The sequence below is a fragment of the Halichoerus grypus genome, chromosome 9 (assembly GCF_964656455.1).
Source record: "Halichoerus grypus chromosome 9, mHalGry1.hap1.1, whole genome shotgun sequence".
Classification (NCBI taxonomy): Eukaryota; Metazoa; Chordata; class Mammalia; order Carnivora; family Phocidae; genus Halichoerus; species Halichoerus grypus.
In genome coordinates, this window is record NC_135720.1 from 113,295,218 (window position 1) to 113,311,880 (window position 16,663).

General features: G+C 46.4%; 1 protein-coding gene across 9 annotated transcripts in view; it reads left to right on the top strand.

Annotated features, from left to right (window-relative positions):
* Positions 1-16,663, top strand: part of TCP11 (t-complex 11) — a 64,180-nt gene that overhangs the window by 32,493 nt on the left and 15,024 nt on the right. Inside the window, exons 1-2 of one of the 9 annotated variants that reach the window (XM_036096234.2) lie at positions 11,323-11,723; positions 14,515-14,611. The exons of the other annotated variants lie outside the window; for them this stretch is intronic. Coding sequence (XP_035952127.1) covers positions 11,600-11,723; positions 14,515-14,611 — 221 coding nt within the window. The 5' untranslated portion in view covers positions 11,323-11,599. Of the gene's footprint in view, positions 1-11,322; positions 11,724-14,514; positions 14,612-16,663 lie in introns of those variants that run through there. 9 annotated transcript variants of the gene reach the window in all.

The window sequence follows — 16,663 nt, forward strand, 5'->3', positions numbered from 1 at the left end:
CCACTCTGCTCTCGGGGTGGAGCCTGGTTAAGATTCTCTCTCTCCCTCTTCCTCTGCCTCTCTCCCCCTGCTCACACACACTCTAAATAAATAAATAAATAAATAAATAAATAAATAAATAAATGTACCTGACTAATACAATTATATAACTACATTTACATGAAGTTTTAGAACAGGTAAAACTAATCTATAGTGACAAATAGTAGATCAGTGGTTGCCTGGTGCCTGGGATGAGGAGATGGTTATTGATTGAAAATGGGCTCAAGGAAATTTGGGGTATAGTGGAAGTATTCTGTTTGACTATGGTAGTGGTGGTGGTGGTTACCTGGTATATATATTTGTCAAAACTCATTAAACTGTATACTTGAAGTTGGTACTTTTTTTAAAGATTTTATTTATTTATTAGAGAGAGAGAGAGCACAAGTAGGCAGAGAGGCAGGCAGAGGGAGAGGGAAAACCCAGCTCTCCACTGAGCAGAGAGCCCGACATGGGGCTTGATCCCAGGACGCTGGGATCATGACCTGAGCTGAAGGCAGACACTTAACCGACTGAGCCACCCAGGTGCCCTTAAGTTGGTATATTTTATTCATGAAAATTATACCTCAATAAAGTTGATTTTATTTTTTTATTTTTTAAAGATTTATTTATTTGAGAGAGAGAGCACCTGTGGAAGTGGGGGAGGGGGAAAGGGAGAGGGAGAGAATCTCAAGCTGACTCCCTGCTGAGTGCAGAGCCCAGTGCAGGGTTCAATCTCACGACCCTGAGATCAGGACCTGAACCGAAATCAAGAGCTGGACGCTTAACTGACTGAGCCACCCAGGTACCCCTCAATACAGTCAATTTTAAACAAAATATTATGTAAAAAGTACATACAAGAACGCTTGAATGCAATGTGAGGGAGTCATAAAGTCTACCAATGCTTCATATCTTTCATTTTGCAATTTTGGATTTTTAGAGACATGTGTCCCCTGCAAAGGAAACTGTGGGTAGTCTCAGTCCTATGTCCAAAAAGGGATGCAGATGGAGCTCTCCATTCTAAAGGCCCATAGAGTTATAACCATGTATTTTCCACAATTTATTCATGAAAAATAGCCAAGAATAAACATTAACCAACATTCAGAGATATTTTGTACTTAAATTTATAATGTAAAATTGCGTGTCTTTCTTACCAAGTCTCCATTTCTATCCTCAACAGATGCTGGTTTTATTTAGCCTGGGGGTGAGTCCTTCCTGGTGTCTTGTTCTCTAGCTTGGACTGGGCACTGCATCAAAGCCCCTCTGGGATGCTTGCCTAACGGAGACTGAAGGCTCCCGCTGCAGGGACTAGAGGGTGTCTGCCCTAATTAAGAGGGAAAATTACCATTAACCTAACATAACAACTCTTCTTTTTTCACCATAGAGTAGAAAGGAGAGAGGGGCGCCTGGCTGGCTCAATCATTGGAGCTGGGATTGTGACTCTTGATCTCCTGGGTTGTAAGTTCGAGTCCCACATTGGGTGTAGGGATTACTTAAAAATAAAAATAAATTAAAAAAAAAAAAGAAAAGAGAGGAGACTTGGATTTGAGATTTTAAGTGTTTTCCAGCTAAAATATTCTCTGAGTCCACTTTATTAGGTTCTTTCATTGCTTTTCTATGCACTCATTCACCTATATAATGAGTTATGTCTCTGTGCTAAATTTTGTAGTAAGGGCTGGGGATACAGCAGGTAAGGAGAGAGACGTGATTTGTGCCTTCACACTGCTAACATTCCAGTGGGAGTTGGGGGCTATAAGCATCCCAAGTCAAACTGACTCAAACAATAAATGTATTGGCTTGATGCTGGGGAATCTTAGGCAGGAGGCTGGGCTGCAAGGGTTCCATGAGTCTTTGAGTAGTGAGGCTGGTACTGACACGGACGCCAGAGACAGTTCCTGGCCTCCCACCACAGCCAAAGTCGCGGGTAAAGACTCTCCCTTCCAGACAGAAGCGTGGAATGAAGCCTCAAGCTGCCTTCCCATTGTGCCTTATTGGCCTGATTTGTGTCACGTGCTCTCCCTGAACCAATCACCGTAAGGGAGAGGGGATTACCCTTGGACAAATCAGGCTGCTCCTTGGAAATGGGTGTGGCAGGACCTCGCGGGGCTTGTCTCAGGGACCAAACAGTAGAGTCACTGCTTTATTCTAATTGGGTCAAATTAACTCAAATAGGCACATTGTAAACTTAAGCATTGGTTCCAGGCAACTGTTAACTCTTTAGCAACTTCCAGAAGCATTGACTTCAAATACTGGTTTCAACTACAAACTAATTCAAGGGGGTAACCTTAGACAAAACATTCCAGAAATGTCCAGTGGTTTCGCGATGTGACTGTTGAGGGGCAGTCAGGAAAGACTGCTTGAGCTTGCTTGAGCTGGCTCCAGAAGCACACAGCTTGGCTTTGAGTTCCCCGTCCTGAGCCTTTCTAGCTGGGTTAAATCCCTTAGCCCTTGGAAGCCCCGTTTCCTCTCCTATGAAATGGGCACCTTCTTGTGGGATTTGTGAGAGGACTAAATGAGATGATATAGGTGATGCCTCTTGGCACAGTGCCTGGCTCGCAGTAAGCGCTCAGTATTACTGTTGAACCCGTGCGGAGCCAGACCAGCTGACAGCATCACTAGATACACCTGGATGCTTCCCAGTTTGTATCTGACCCACATCTTCATCTTCTCAGAATCTGATTTTAGGTCGCAGTTGATCAAGAATAGGAGTACTACTTACAGGTATTTGTCAAGGTTCTCTCTTTCACCTGTACTGCTTTTCTCTTGTGTTCCTCTGGCTCCCCTTTTAGGAGGTTGTATGAAAGACTGGTCAAGGGCGCCTGGGTTCCTCAGCCGGTTTAGCATCTGCCTTTGGCTCAGGTCCTGGGATCAAGAGCCCCACGTCTTCTTGTGAGGCTCCTCGCTCAGTGGGACTCAGTTTTCCCTCTCCCTCTGCCCCTCCCCTCCCCTCCTCATGCTCCTTTTCTCTCTCTCAAATAAATAAATAAAATCTAAAACAAAACAAAACAAAACAAAAAAACTGGTCAAAGGCTCTGAGGTCAGATTCCCAGGGTTCAAGTTCCGGTCTTACCACTTAGTCCTTGTGCAGCCTTGAGCAGGATATATCTGTAAAGCAGGTGTACAAACGATATCTTTTAACAACATCATAAGGGTGTCGTGAGAATGGTATTAGCACATCCATGTGAGGGGCTCTCTGAGGGCCTGGCACATACCGAGCATTTGATGAGTGTTGTTTGGCATTTATTAAGACTATTTCATCTATCAACCATGACTCTGGACTCTATTCTTGTTATCCATTTGTCTCAATCTCTCTCCCTAATTCCAGCTGCTTATTCCTTGCCTACCTGCTTAATATTTTCTCATAAAGATCCAACCAAAACTTTATTCTCAGCCTGTCCTAAAATACACCTACAGTACACCTGTCCACTCTTCTCTTTCCCCAAACGTCCTCCTCTACCTCCCTGCCAACATTCTTCCATTAATGTCAGCACTGATAGGAAATGAAGGACTTGGATTCCTATTTCAAGCAATCAGAAAGCCTTGTTTCTCTCTTTTCCCATAAATCCTCATAGTTGGAGGGTCATCCCACCCAGCTTGAGGGAAATGAGGACAGAGCTGTAAAGGGACTGGCCCAAGGTCACCAGCAAGTGGGCAGCGGAAAGAATTCAGGCCTCCTACTTTTGAGGTGATTCCTCTCTCCCCAACCCATGGCCGTTTCTCTGTGCTACAAAACCACTTGGTCCCAGTTGCCCTAGGGGCCCTGGCAGACTCGCAGTTCCCAGGGTTGGGGAGGCGAGGCTGGGGGTCCCCAAGTAGTTCTTGAAACAATTAAAAATCTGATTTCGTAAGCCAAGTCTCCTGTGACCCTGAGTTGTGTGTTGGGGAAGGGGGCAGGCAGAGTGCCGTGAGGGGGTGGTGCGGGGTGTGGAAGGTCCTTTGAGAATTTCTAAGCATTGTGAACAAAGTAAACCCCAAACTGTAGGATGTGAATCATTCTGAATGTGCCTCTGTTGGCCACCAATGGGTACAAGAAATGTAAATTCTGCAGGGGTTGTGAGTGGTTTAGCCAGTGTTTTTCAATGTTAGAAATTCCAAGCATGGAGTCAGCGGGTGCCCAGGGAGCCCTCCATTTCCCTTCCTGCAGTCCTATCTCTCTTAGCCCTGACAGATCTTTGGTAGGTAACGCGGGAGCTGACAGGTGCTCGGTGGGGGCCACATGCAGGCCAGGCTGCAGACTCCAAAACAGCCATCTACTCATCATGTTCCTACTTCCTCAGACTATTGAAGTCAGAAAATACTTGCCATTCCTGAGCTAGTAAGGGAGACTCAGACCCAGTGACCTCCTTTTGTTCCCGCTGGGGGCGGTAGCCCCTCGGCCAGCTTCACCCGTCCCAACCAGCAACCAGCTCGTCCGAACCAGCTCTGGCTTCAGCTCCTAGTCCGGTGGGTGGAGGAAAGGGGAGGGCGAGGCGCGGCAGGAGTCGACAGGCTGAAAAGAGGGTGGTCACACTTTCTCCATTCTCCCACTCCAGGGGAAGAAAAAAAGGCCCAAAGTAAAGCCAGAGTTTAAAAAGGATCCCCTGTTCATAAACACAGAAACTAGACGAGAGGTTATTGCGGGCTGCGAAGGAGGGGGGTTGGGAGGAGGGGCGGTGGGGGGGGGGTTATGGTTTAATGGGTAGAGTTTTTTGTGGGGGATGATGAAAGGTTTTGGCCATACATAGTGGTGATGGTTACACACCATTGTGAATTTAGTTTATTTAATGTCACTGAATTGTACACTTACAAATCATTAAAATGATAAATATTATGCTATGTATTTTGCCTCAATAAAAAAATCTACAATAATTTTTTTTTTCAAAACCCCATTCTCTGCATTTCTTTTGAAACTGATAGACTGGCCTTCAAATCTATGCAGCTGGATTCTTTGTCAGGAGATCATTATACTTTGCTTTAGGCTGGTAGTTCTAGAGAATTATGGATGACAGGAATGATTGAAACTGATTTACTTCTCAAGTGTTTGAGATTCCTTCATCCCTACCCAATAATGTCTATTCAGGAAGAGGTTGTCTTGACCAAAGACAGAAAAATAAAAGAAAATGTACAGGCCACCATCTAAAGTGGGCCTGGTTTAAGAAAATCTCCTATGTGAAATCTCAGATTTGGAAAACAAATTGGTGGCTGATAATTTGCCTTACAAAAGACTGATTCACTTAACAAAAGAGTTTACTCAAAGGTTCCTTTAAGAATTTAGCCCCCTGGTGCATTTAATGATATTATTGGATTAAAAAAAAAGCCATCCGACCATTCAAGGACACTGCACTGTAAATATGTGAATGCATTGTATTGTGTTGTAAGAGTGGGAATAAAAGAGTCAGGACTCTGACAAATGGACCATTTTGGGCCAAAGTAACACAAGGGGGGGGGTGGGCAGGAGGGGAGCAAGATGAGTTTTCTTGGCCTAAAATCTGGGCGGCTTTCTGGGAAGGCTTTGGGAGTTTGTGATTTATTTAAGACCAGCTAAGCCCAAGGCCTGCAATGTGTCCATTTTGAGAACTTATGGTCAAAGTTTCTACCTCTGCCCATGCTGACCCCCCATCACCTGCCCTCATCATAAAGGCTCTCAGGTGTGAGCTCAACTCCGTCTTGCGAAGCAGAAAAATATCTCTGTTGCCAGAAAGCGGATTCTCTCTGGTGATGAAGAATGATCCTTATTTATGTCTGCATAGGTACATTCTGGGGCCCATAAAGGTTTAATTGTCCCTCTAACTAGTTTTTTTTAAAAACCCACAAAGAGGCTGCCAGGTTTCCCCAGAGTTTAAAACCAACTGAATGCGGTTCTGTGGAAACTGCTTTAAGTGTGTAACTCGCGCCGTGTCCTGGGGCACAAGGCGGGATTGTTTTGGGGAGTCGAAAGACGCAGCTCTTAGGAGGACTTTTAAAGTCAGTTTTTGTGGCTTTGGGCTGCTGCTGACCCTGGCTTGCTCTGCAGCGAGAGAGAGAGAGAGAGAGAGAGAGAGAGAGAGAGTTGCTCTCTCTCACCGGGAGCCTACTTCTGGAAGTTACTCTCAGGGAGCCCCTGCCCCCTACCGCCGCCTTCCGGTTCGGGGTGGGGGGAACCTCCCTGTCCCAGGACCCGAAACACCCTTCCTTTTGTCTCGGACGTTGTCTTTGAGGGTTTAAAAGACTCCCAAGACAGAGGAGAGTTGGAAAGAGAGGAAACGTGTCTGAGACAAAAAGAGAAAGACAGACGCTGGTAACTGAAACTGGGTCCAGTCAGACACAGTTTGCGTGGCCGCTCCAGTGTGTGGGGAGAGCCGTGGCTCATTCTGCATGGCTGCTTGCTCATGCTGTCGCTAGGGACTGGCCATCTACTATGTTCCAGGCACAGTGGTAAATGAAACGCAGACCGGCCCTGCTCTCAGAGCGCCTACGGTCTGGCGGGACAGTTCCACACTGAATAAAGTTAATTAGGCCAACAAACATATAATTACAAACTGTAGTGAAGGCTCTGAAGACAACATAGGGGGTGTTGAGAGAAGCGAATGAGGTTCATAGACGTTTCCCTGAGGAAGTTAGGCCTTGCAAGGTGGACCTGAAGAATGAGAGGGAGTCAGTGAGGTAGGAGGGGGATAGAGGAAGCGGGAGGATCCCAGAGGGAAGGGACAGCATGTGCAAAGACCCCGGGGCAGGAAGGAGCAAGGGCCTCTTACGTATTGCTGGTAGAGTGAGATGTGGCTAAACAAGTTGGATGTTTAATGTGGCTGCTAGAATCTTCTTTGTCCTCTCTTTGAGCCCCCTTTCCTTAAAAGACTTGTAATGGTTTCTCCATCCATCACACTTCACTTTGAGCTTCAAAGGGCTATGTCCAGACTGCCCCCAGATTACTGAAACCTTTCTCACACTCCTCTTTGGTTCTATGAAGAAAACACATTTATCAAAAGACTAAAGCAAATAGTTTTGACGTGCGGTTCTGTACCATAAGGGAGGCTATAATGAAGTCAGTCCCAGTTTACATGACTCCAAATGGTTTCATTTAAATGTCCCACCCTGTATTTACGTGTCCCTACCACTTTAGTTGACTGTTTATCTTCCAGTATAGTTTACTGAACTTGCAGGATTGGCCTCTATGTAATTCCATCTCTTACTTTTTCCATTCCATGGCCTGTCATTTACATTTTTCTTTAGGAAATGCAAATATTTATTTACGGTATTAGTTTTTACTCTTGCTTAGCCCTATATAATATAGAGTACACAGACTGTGATAAGGGTTCTAGTTCTGTATTTTTCCATAAACTGGTGGTGACCTTAGCCAAGTCATTTAACTTCACCGAGCCTAAGATGCTTTGTAAAATGAGGTGTTTTTCATTTCTCTTATTTTGTTTTGTTTTATAAAGCTAGCAGATCCATATTCAGGATTCCTCTTAATTCTGTGGTTCTGTACCTCTTACAATCATCCAGGAGTATTCCTCTTACATTTTTGTCTTTATCAACCCCTCTTTCAGAATGTCTTTGTGGGTAGGACCAACTCTCTGTATAATTGCTTTTGTATGGTAGCATACCCAGGGTTGTATTTAGCAAATGGAAACAGAGCATACTGTTGGGCTTGGTTAAAGCTCACATATGTGGGGAAGTGGTTGAGGAGCAGGAACATTCTAGCTGCAGTCCTGAGATTCCCTTAGACTGCTTCTCAATCTGGGGTGTATGAACCCATAGGGGTAGATGGAGGTGTGCCAGCGAGTATAGGAAGCCCTTCCTTCTGGAACAAGAATTCTACTCAAAGATTTGAGGAGAGAAAATTGACTTTAGTATTGAGACAAATATGGATATATTGTGAATAGAAGATAAAAGTGATATGATTTTTTAAAAAGATTTATTTGAGATACAGAGTGAGGGAGAGGGCAGGAGTGGGGGGTAGAAGGCAGAGGGAGAGAGAGAAAAGCAGACCCCCCGCTGAGCAGGCAGCCCGGCCCGCAGGTCTCCATCCCAGGACCCCGGGATCATGACCTGAGCCGAAGGCAGACATTCAAGCGACTGAGCCACCCAGGCACCCCAAAAATCATATATTTTTTTATTAACATAAAATGTATTATTTGTTTCAGGGGTACAGGTCTGTGATTCATCAGTCTTAAACAATTCACGTACCTTCCCCAATGTCCATCACCCAGCGACCCCATCCCTCCCACCCCCTCTACTCCAGCAACCCTCAGTTTGTTTCCTAAGATTAAGAGTCTCTTATGGTTTGTCTCCCCTCTGGTTTCGTCTTGTTTCATTTTTTCAATCATATGATATTTTAATATGAAAGGAGAACCCAGGACTATACAGCCTGAGGCACACTACAATGTGAGAGGAAACGGGGCTTTTACTTCTGTCCTTGGGTTGCTCGAGAAATACTTGTCTTATGGGTCTTTGAGATATGTACACTTTCATAGGGTAAAGGTGCTAAGTCACTCACGAAGGGCATTCCTAATAAATAGTGGACATGTGTGGAAAATCCAATTTCACCCATTAGGAGAGTTTAAAGAGGGTCCTGAGGTTGAGAGGGAACCAGGCTGAACAAAGGACCCATTTCCAAAAACCAAATCGGTTAACACAATCTTGCTTAGTATCCTGGCCAAAGGCTGGGTTCGAACTGATCCAGACATCTGGAAGATCTCTCACCCTTTCTCTGACCTCCAGTATTTCTTCTTGTCTGTACCCCCAGATCTGGTACTTACCAACCATTTTATGTTAGTTATATTTTCTTGTTTATACAGCTTCTCAGCTAGAGTCAGGGAGGTCGGGTGAATTAAGAAAAAGTATAGGATTGAGCATCAAGACCTTGCTTGCCACGTGACTTTTGGTTACTCCCTGAAATCTCTCTGATTCCCAGTTTGCTCATCTTTTAAATGGTGCAAAATAACACCTGCCTTGCCTTACTGAACAGGTAGGATTGCGAGCAGAGCATATGGATTTGCAATGTAAAAACATTTTGTAAATCATTAAACAAAAATCAGTTATTATTAACTAAGACCCCAAAGGGAAGGAGGGCATATCTCTCGAATCACCTTTCTATTCGCCTCAACTTTTAACTTTGCCTAGTTGGTTCTGATAAACTATTAGTGATAAAGATCATGAAATGCTGTCCCCAGGCTGACCCTGGGAAAACTAATTCTGTCTTTCTCTTCCACCCCCATCCTTTACTCCTTTTCTGGCTTCAGTCCCCAACCCCGCCCCCACATGCTCCCACACTGCTATTTCTTCCCACTGCCCCTTCCAGAGAATTTGGGTATTAAGAGGACACTTATAGAGGTTGTGTAATGTATATGAATGAACTGCTGGAGGCAATTTCAGGCATCAGCAGGGAAAGTTTTGTGGCAATGCCATTTTTGTGGGCAAATGAACTGGTGTCATTCTGGAAACTTTCTCCCAGAATAAAAATGCCCAAACAGAACTCTGGAATTTTTTTTTTTTTTTTTTTGAGACCTAGCCTAAATATCTCCCATGTAATAATGAAGAATCACATTTTCATTGACCTCTTTGCTGAAGTCAGACAATTTCTCTCCCTTCTCAGTTTGGGGTGAAGGCCAGCCTGCTTCACAGTTAACATCTCTGAGGGAAATACCAGGAAAGGTTGAGGCGGGGTAAGGGGCAGGTTTAACATGTACTGGATTAAGAACGCTTCAGCTAAACAGTAACTTTACTAGGCCATTCCCCTCATATCGCCTTGACCTCAGGGTAGAGTGGGCTTTCTTTCTCCTTCCTTCCTTCCTCCCTCCCTCCCTCCCTTCCTTCCTTCCTTCCTCCCTCCCTCCCTCCCTCCCTCCCTTCCTTCCTGATTTATTTATTTGTCAGAGAGAGCAAGCACAAACAGGGGGAGGGGCAGGCAGAGGGAGAAGCAGGCTCTCCCCTGAGCAAGGAGCCGATGTGGGGCTCAATATCACGACCCTGGGATCATGACCTGAGCTGAAGGCAGCCGCTTAACCAACTGAGCCACCCAGGCGCCCCTAGAGCGGACTTTTGCACATATTGCACATTTTGCAGAAATGTGTTCAGCAACTCACACGCAACTCTTGATCTTTGGGAGAGTGAGTTCAAGCTCCATGTTAGGCATAGAGAGGAAGGAAGGGAGGGAGGGAGGAAGGATAGAAGGAAGGAAGGAGGGAGGGAGGGAAGGAAGGAGGGAGGGAGGGAAGGAAGGAGGGAGGGAGGGAGGGAAGAAGGATAGAAGGAAGAAAGGGAGGGAGGGAAGGAAGGAGGGAGGGAGGGAGGGAAGGAAGGAAGGAAGGAAGGAAGGAAGGAAGGAAAGGTTCTTAGGCCTTTTCAAAATTTTCCCTTTCAAAACGCATGAGTTGTGCAAGAAAAATCCACATTCCACATTAACAAGACAGGGGTTATAATAAGAACTTGATTTCTTACAGGCAATACTTTCATCTTATGTTTTATTTTTTTAAAGCAAGCTTTTGTTGTAAGGAATCAAGTCAGTTAATAAAGAGGGATAGGAGAGTAGGCAGTGGACACTTCCTTTTCATTTTTCCCCCCAAAGTGCAGGAATTGGAGGGGAGGGTGGTCTCTCCAGGTCCTCACATCACTTCAGGGGCAACAGAGCAGACCCGGAGGCAGGCGTAGGAGGGCCGCCCCCAGGTCCAAGCAGAGCGCAGGCCCGGAATTCAGAGGCTCAGCCTCCACGGACCGGCAGCCGGCCAGGGGTCTCGGTTTCCACGCCTGTAGAACGGTAGCACGGCCCGGCTCTCACGATGCCCTAGGAGGTGCTAACAAGGAACCGCCCTCCTGGGTGTGGACCTGTTTCTCGGACTACAGGAGCCGGCTGAAGAGAAACAAAGCTCCGCGTGCCCTCTCTCCCTAAGTAGTTCCAGGGGATCCTTCTCGTGGGGGGCCGGACATGCCCGGCAGAGACCGGCCCCACAGACCACGGAACCCTTCGCGCCCACGACGACCCAGCACGAGCCCGACCGCCTCGGCGGGCGGCGGCCTGCGGGGTGGCCACGTGACCCCGCCCGTTGCCCCGGGAGACGGGCGGCGCTTTGTTCTCAAAGCCCCGACTCTCCCACCCGGCGCCCCCGGCGGGGCGGGCGGGCGGGGGTGCGCGCGGGGTCGGCCCGGGCGCCTCCGCGCCGCCGTCAGGCCCCTCCCGGCCGCCCGCCCCCGCCGCCGCGCCGCGGTTGGTACGACCCGGGCCTCGAGGCTGCGCGGCCGCGGCGCCGACCCCAGAGCAGGCGGCCCGTCGCCGGGGAGGAGGTGAGCGGCGCGGAGCCGAAGCGCCGAGGGCTCCCTCTGCTGCCGGAGCCGGAGAGGGCCCGAGGCGGGCGTCCCGGGCGAGGAGGGCCGCACCCCGCGCCGCCCGCCCTGCGCCGCCTGCTCGTTGCGCGCCCAGGGCCTGACTTCTGGGTCCCCGCACCCCTCCTCCAGGCTCCTTTGTCCCGCCTGTGCCCCGAGAGGCCCTGAAGCTGCCCACCCTGCTCTTTTGGTCTGGCCGGGTCGGGCGCGCGGGGCCGGGCTCCGGACCCCCGGCGGCAGTTGGAGAGCCCCCTTCCCCGACGCCAACGGCGCGTCATTTCTCCCCAGCCCAGATTCCATCCGCAACATGCCGGACGTCGAGGAGAAGGTGCCCCTGAAGGACCCAGGCGATGCAGAGTGCCGGTCCCGCAAGCCCGAAACGTCAGCACCGACCCGGGAAGACCCGAGCGGCCCCAAGGACCACCCGGCCTGTAGGTCCCGTCGCCGCTCGGGGGCGCCCAGCCTGGGGCAGGGCGGAAGAGCAAGGGCCCGCCGTCCTCTCGTCGCCCTCCCCGGCCTCTCGGGTTGCCCTTCGCCTCGTCTCCCCCCGACCCAGTCCCTGCTTACAGGCCCTAGGCCCCCTGTGGACCCGAAGGTTGGTCTGGGAGGAAGAAGTGGCCCGGGCGGGATTACTTGGATCTGACAAGATTCGAGGCCGAGCGCGTTCACCGCCATCGTTGTTGTCGTTTGAATTTGTAGGTGGAAAATGGCGGACACTTGGGGTACTTTCAAAGAACCCAAGTGATCCTGGATGGGAATCACTCGGCGCTTCATGGACTCTGGAAGTCCTACGGCTCTGGGCTTCTGTTCTTGAGCTCTGCACTTTTATGTTCCTATTGGGTCACAGGTCTCTTCTGTACTTGCGTAGGTCGAACCTCACGGGGACTCATCCTGCATTTCTCTTCTAGTAATCTCTAGAGAATTTAAACAGGCATCAATCTGAAGACCTGTCCACATGTAAGAGTTTAACTCGAGTTAAACTCTTGAAGATTAAAATGGGAAAAATTAGTTCAAGGCCCTGGTACGCTGAAGTTGAATTGTGCTTGTTTCTCTGGTGGCCACGTGGGGTCGCTGCCGGCTAACAGAATGGCCCCAAAGTGACAAATTGGTGCATAGGAATTTATTTAGATAGGAATGAACCTGATGTGGGGGTGAATGCCAATTTTTTGTGAATACAGTGTAAACAATTTAAGTTCTTCGGGTGGCTATTTAAATGAATCCATAGGTAAAACAACCCTAAAGTGAGTAACCAAATTACCCCTTAAAAAAAAAAAGAATTTGACATTTTGTAGATTAGGTTGACTTGTTCAGTTACTGTATCATGTTGAAAATTTCTTTGTCCTTGGGATTTGGATTTTAAAAATCTACTTTAGTTGCACTTTCCCTCGAATTTCTCTTTGGGCCTTCCCCTTTCCTGAATTTTACAGCTGTTGGGAATTGCCTAGCACAACGGTACTTGGGAGCAGCAATCTTGTCAAAGTAGGCTCTGAACTTTGACTTGTAGTTGGAAAGTGTTTCTGTGGATAATCTTTCCCTCAGTCCTTCAGTAAGCTGCTATAACTCAATCTCCCTTGGAAGATTTTCTTTTATTTCTCATTTCGCATTAGTGAGTTAATGGATTGTCTGTTTACATATTTGACTGTGTTTTGCCATTTTAGCTGAAACCAAAGGCTTCGGAGAGGCTGCAAAAATAAAGGGAACTTCAACTGTCCACTTAAGGTTCAGTTCATCTTTATGTTTACCTAAGCAAGGGCTCAGTGGCTTTTTGGGAAATTTGCAATCACCTTTTACCCATACATTTTTATTTTATTTATTTTAATTTTTAATTTCAAAGCAGTTCAACTTTGTTGAAAAGTAAACAACAACAAAAAAGGTGAATGCCCCCATTGTTAACATTCTGCCACATTGCGCTTGCTCTCTCTCTCTATATATGTATTTTTGTCCTTTCTTACTGAAAGTTAGGGTCATGACTTCTAAAAACTTCATCATGTATCTCCTAAGAATAAAGGCATTCTGTGTAACCTCTTTTCTACAATAACTATTTTTCCTTTTTACATTTTTAAATCTTCTTACTTACGGACAACTTAAACATTTACAAAAGTAGACGAGTATGATGAGCCATGTTTACTCATTACCCAGCTTCAACAGTGACCAACTCATGGCCGATCTTCGTTCGTTTATATCCCCTCCATATCTGGGAACCAGATATTTTTCTGTGGACAAATTATGAAGTGCTATTGAAAGAGAATGAGAAAACACGATTTACTGTGTGCAACTTTGTTCCACATACCAAGTGATCATTCTGAGTATTGTGCCTGTTATGTGCGAATGGGCTCAGCTGGGTCTGTAGTAAGAACTTAGAGCGGCGGGTCCCAAATGCTAGTGCTGGTTTATGACAAAATTCTTCACAATATTTAGTGAACGGAAATAAAGACGTAATGGGTTTTTTCGAAAGCTAAATTGATTCAGTGTACAGGGCTCCTCTTTATCCTGACAATATTACCTTTCTGTTTTTGTGTGTGGGTGGGGAGTAGGGGTGTTTTTGGTTTTGGTTTTTTTTGGAGGTTAAGCTATTCTTTTATGAAATGATGGTTTGGTGGTGGTAGAGTGGATTTTTTTATTTGCTTATTTGCTTGTCTCACTGTCCACGCTTGGTAAAACAAAAGGTTGGCAAGTTGTCGTCAATTGCTCAGAAACTTTTTGGGAATGTCAGTAGCCTGTAAAATCCTAACACCTGGGAACTCCTGCTTTTTGAGACCAGGGACACTGGTGCCATTCAGTACCATCTCTGTGGAGAATTTAACTTTCATCAGAGGCAGGAAAAGGAGAGCAGAATCAGAATGCCCTTAGATAAATGCTTATGTTTGCAAATCACAAATTATTGTTTCTTTGCTGCTTTAATTATTACTTTACTTTTCAAGAGAAAGGCTTGTAATTAGTTTTTGTTATTTATAAAATAGCTTCTTTGTCCTCCCTTACTCCCATGCTGGACTACTGTAGGCACAGAGTTCAGAAAACCTAAATGACTAGAACGGTCAAATGAGTTGGTGTAAGATCAGTTTGATGAATCTAAATTTGGGGCCCACTCAGAGTGAGTCTCTGAATAAAATAGAAATTCGGAATGACTTGTGTCCACCATAAGTTCTTTTTTTTTTTGAAATGGAGATATAATTGATGTTAACATTAGTTTCAGGTGTACACCTGAGGATCTTTCTGTCACAGGTCTGATAGATACAGTTGACAACGTTTCTAAGCTGAGCAACAAGATTGGAATGAATCATGATTTCCACATGGAAGAAAAGGTTTCCCCTCCAAGCAGGTACCAGCTCTTCTGATTTTCCCATTTTATTCATCCTGGCATAGCTATTTAGCACTAATGGCTTCTGACCAGACTTGAAGCATTTTTATTTAATAATCTAATTTATAGTCAATAAAACTGGGGAAAAAATACAGTGTTTGAATATAAACCTTAAGAGGGCGCAACAACTTAAATAGAAGAATAATAATTATTAGTATTAGAGGGTCAAGAAGCAAATGTTATTTAACTAGTGAATAAGCCAAAGTAATTATTGTTGGAATGTTCACTTTGCGAGCCCCTGTTAATAATAAAATACCAGTAGGGTGGATTTCAGATCTTCTCCGATAGATGTGGAGGAAGTAGTGTGTGGTAGCTAGCTATTGTTGCCATCAAATTATTCCAGAACTTAACAGCTGAACCAGTGTTCGTTATCTCACAGTTTCTGTGGGTCAGAGATCCGGGCTCGGTTTCATGGTGTCTCCCGCTCTAGTTGTAGTCATTGTGTTGAGTGCTAGCCAGAGCCTCCCTCAGCTCCGGGCCACATGGCAGCTGGCTTCCCTCACTCAGAGTGAGTGAGAAAATAAGGGTGTGAGAGATGGTGCCCAAAACAGAACCCACAGACTTTCTGTTACCTCATCTCCGAAGTGATCCCAGCACCTCGGCTACCTTTTGTTCGCTGGAAGGTAGACGACTGTGCCCACACTCCGGGAGATGAGCTTACACCAGTGTGAATATCAGGACTCCTAGGTCTTTGGAGTCATCCTATCGGCTCCCTGCCTCATAGCTCCTTCCAGTTACTCTTTTAAATGACCACAGATGATAAAATATGAATTTTCTTTTTTTAAAAAATGATTTTATTTATTTGAGAGTGAGTGAGTGAGAGAGAGAGTATGAGCAGTGGGGGAGAGGCAGAAGGAGAAGGAGAAGCAGATTCCTTGCTGAGCAGGGAGCCCCACGAGGGGCTCCATCCCAGGACCCTGGGATCATGACCTGAGCCGAAGGCAGACGCTTAACCAGCTGAGCCACCCAGGCACCCCCATAAGTCAGTTTAATTTATGAATCAGGATCAGAACTCTTGATAAATAATGCTCTCCCACCTCCATCAAGCTTCGCTTTGATTCTTAGTTATATTGACGTCGTAGCAAGTGAGAACCATTTGGGAAGTGTGAATTGAATGGCTCTGCTGGTTTATTGGCAGTTAAATGGGTAAATTCAATGTCAGATTTTAAAAACCGTTCTAATTTCCCACCAATAGATAAATGAGGGCAGCTTGTGATCAGTTTCCTTAAATGCTTTTGTGATCCGGCAGCCTCGGACTCTCTTACTCAAGTGCCGTTCTCTATGGTGCGCACTTCCCCTCCTCTTCGTGCTCTGATTTGCCCTTGCCTGGTGCCAAGCACAGCTTCTGTGGGACCAGGTTTTCCCCAAAACCCACATGTCCTAACATCTCTCTCACTGCTTAGATATGTTTGTGACGACAGAAGAGGAGAAACAATTGAAACTGGGAGAGTGAAGATCTGCTAAAGGGGCAGTAGCGAGGGAGCTGTGGGGCGGGTAGAAGCCACGAGAGAGGGAGAAATGAAGCAGGAGAAATAGTACCAGTCAGAGCTGGGTTTTCACGTAAGGTCATGCAGAATTTATATCAGGAAAAAGGTTGAAATAGAGTTTGACATGACTCATTTTTGGCAATTGGCTCTCTGTGCATAGGATGGTGTTAATAACAATCGTCCACCCCAAAGGGAAATCCCATGTTTGGGCATTCATTCATCAGGCGTATATTGAGTCCTTATGTGGCAGGCAAAATGCTGAGTGCTGGGGATAGAGAGAGATGTAGCTATAGCTAAACAACACGCTGTCATCACTGTCAGAAGTTTCTATAGGGAGGACAGTTGAATAACAGAAGAGACTGATCAGTTGACTCATAGTTCTGTGTATAGTTTCATGAGAGTGCTCAGTTGCTTAAGGAGGGTCAGAGAAGATCTGCCTACAGAGGAAGACTTGAGTCGAGTCTTAGAGGAGGAATAAGTGCTGCCCAGATGGTCTAGGTGGGAAAGAATGTTCCCGGCAGAGGAA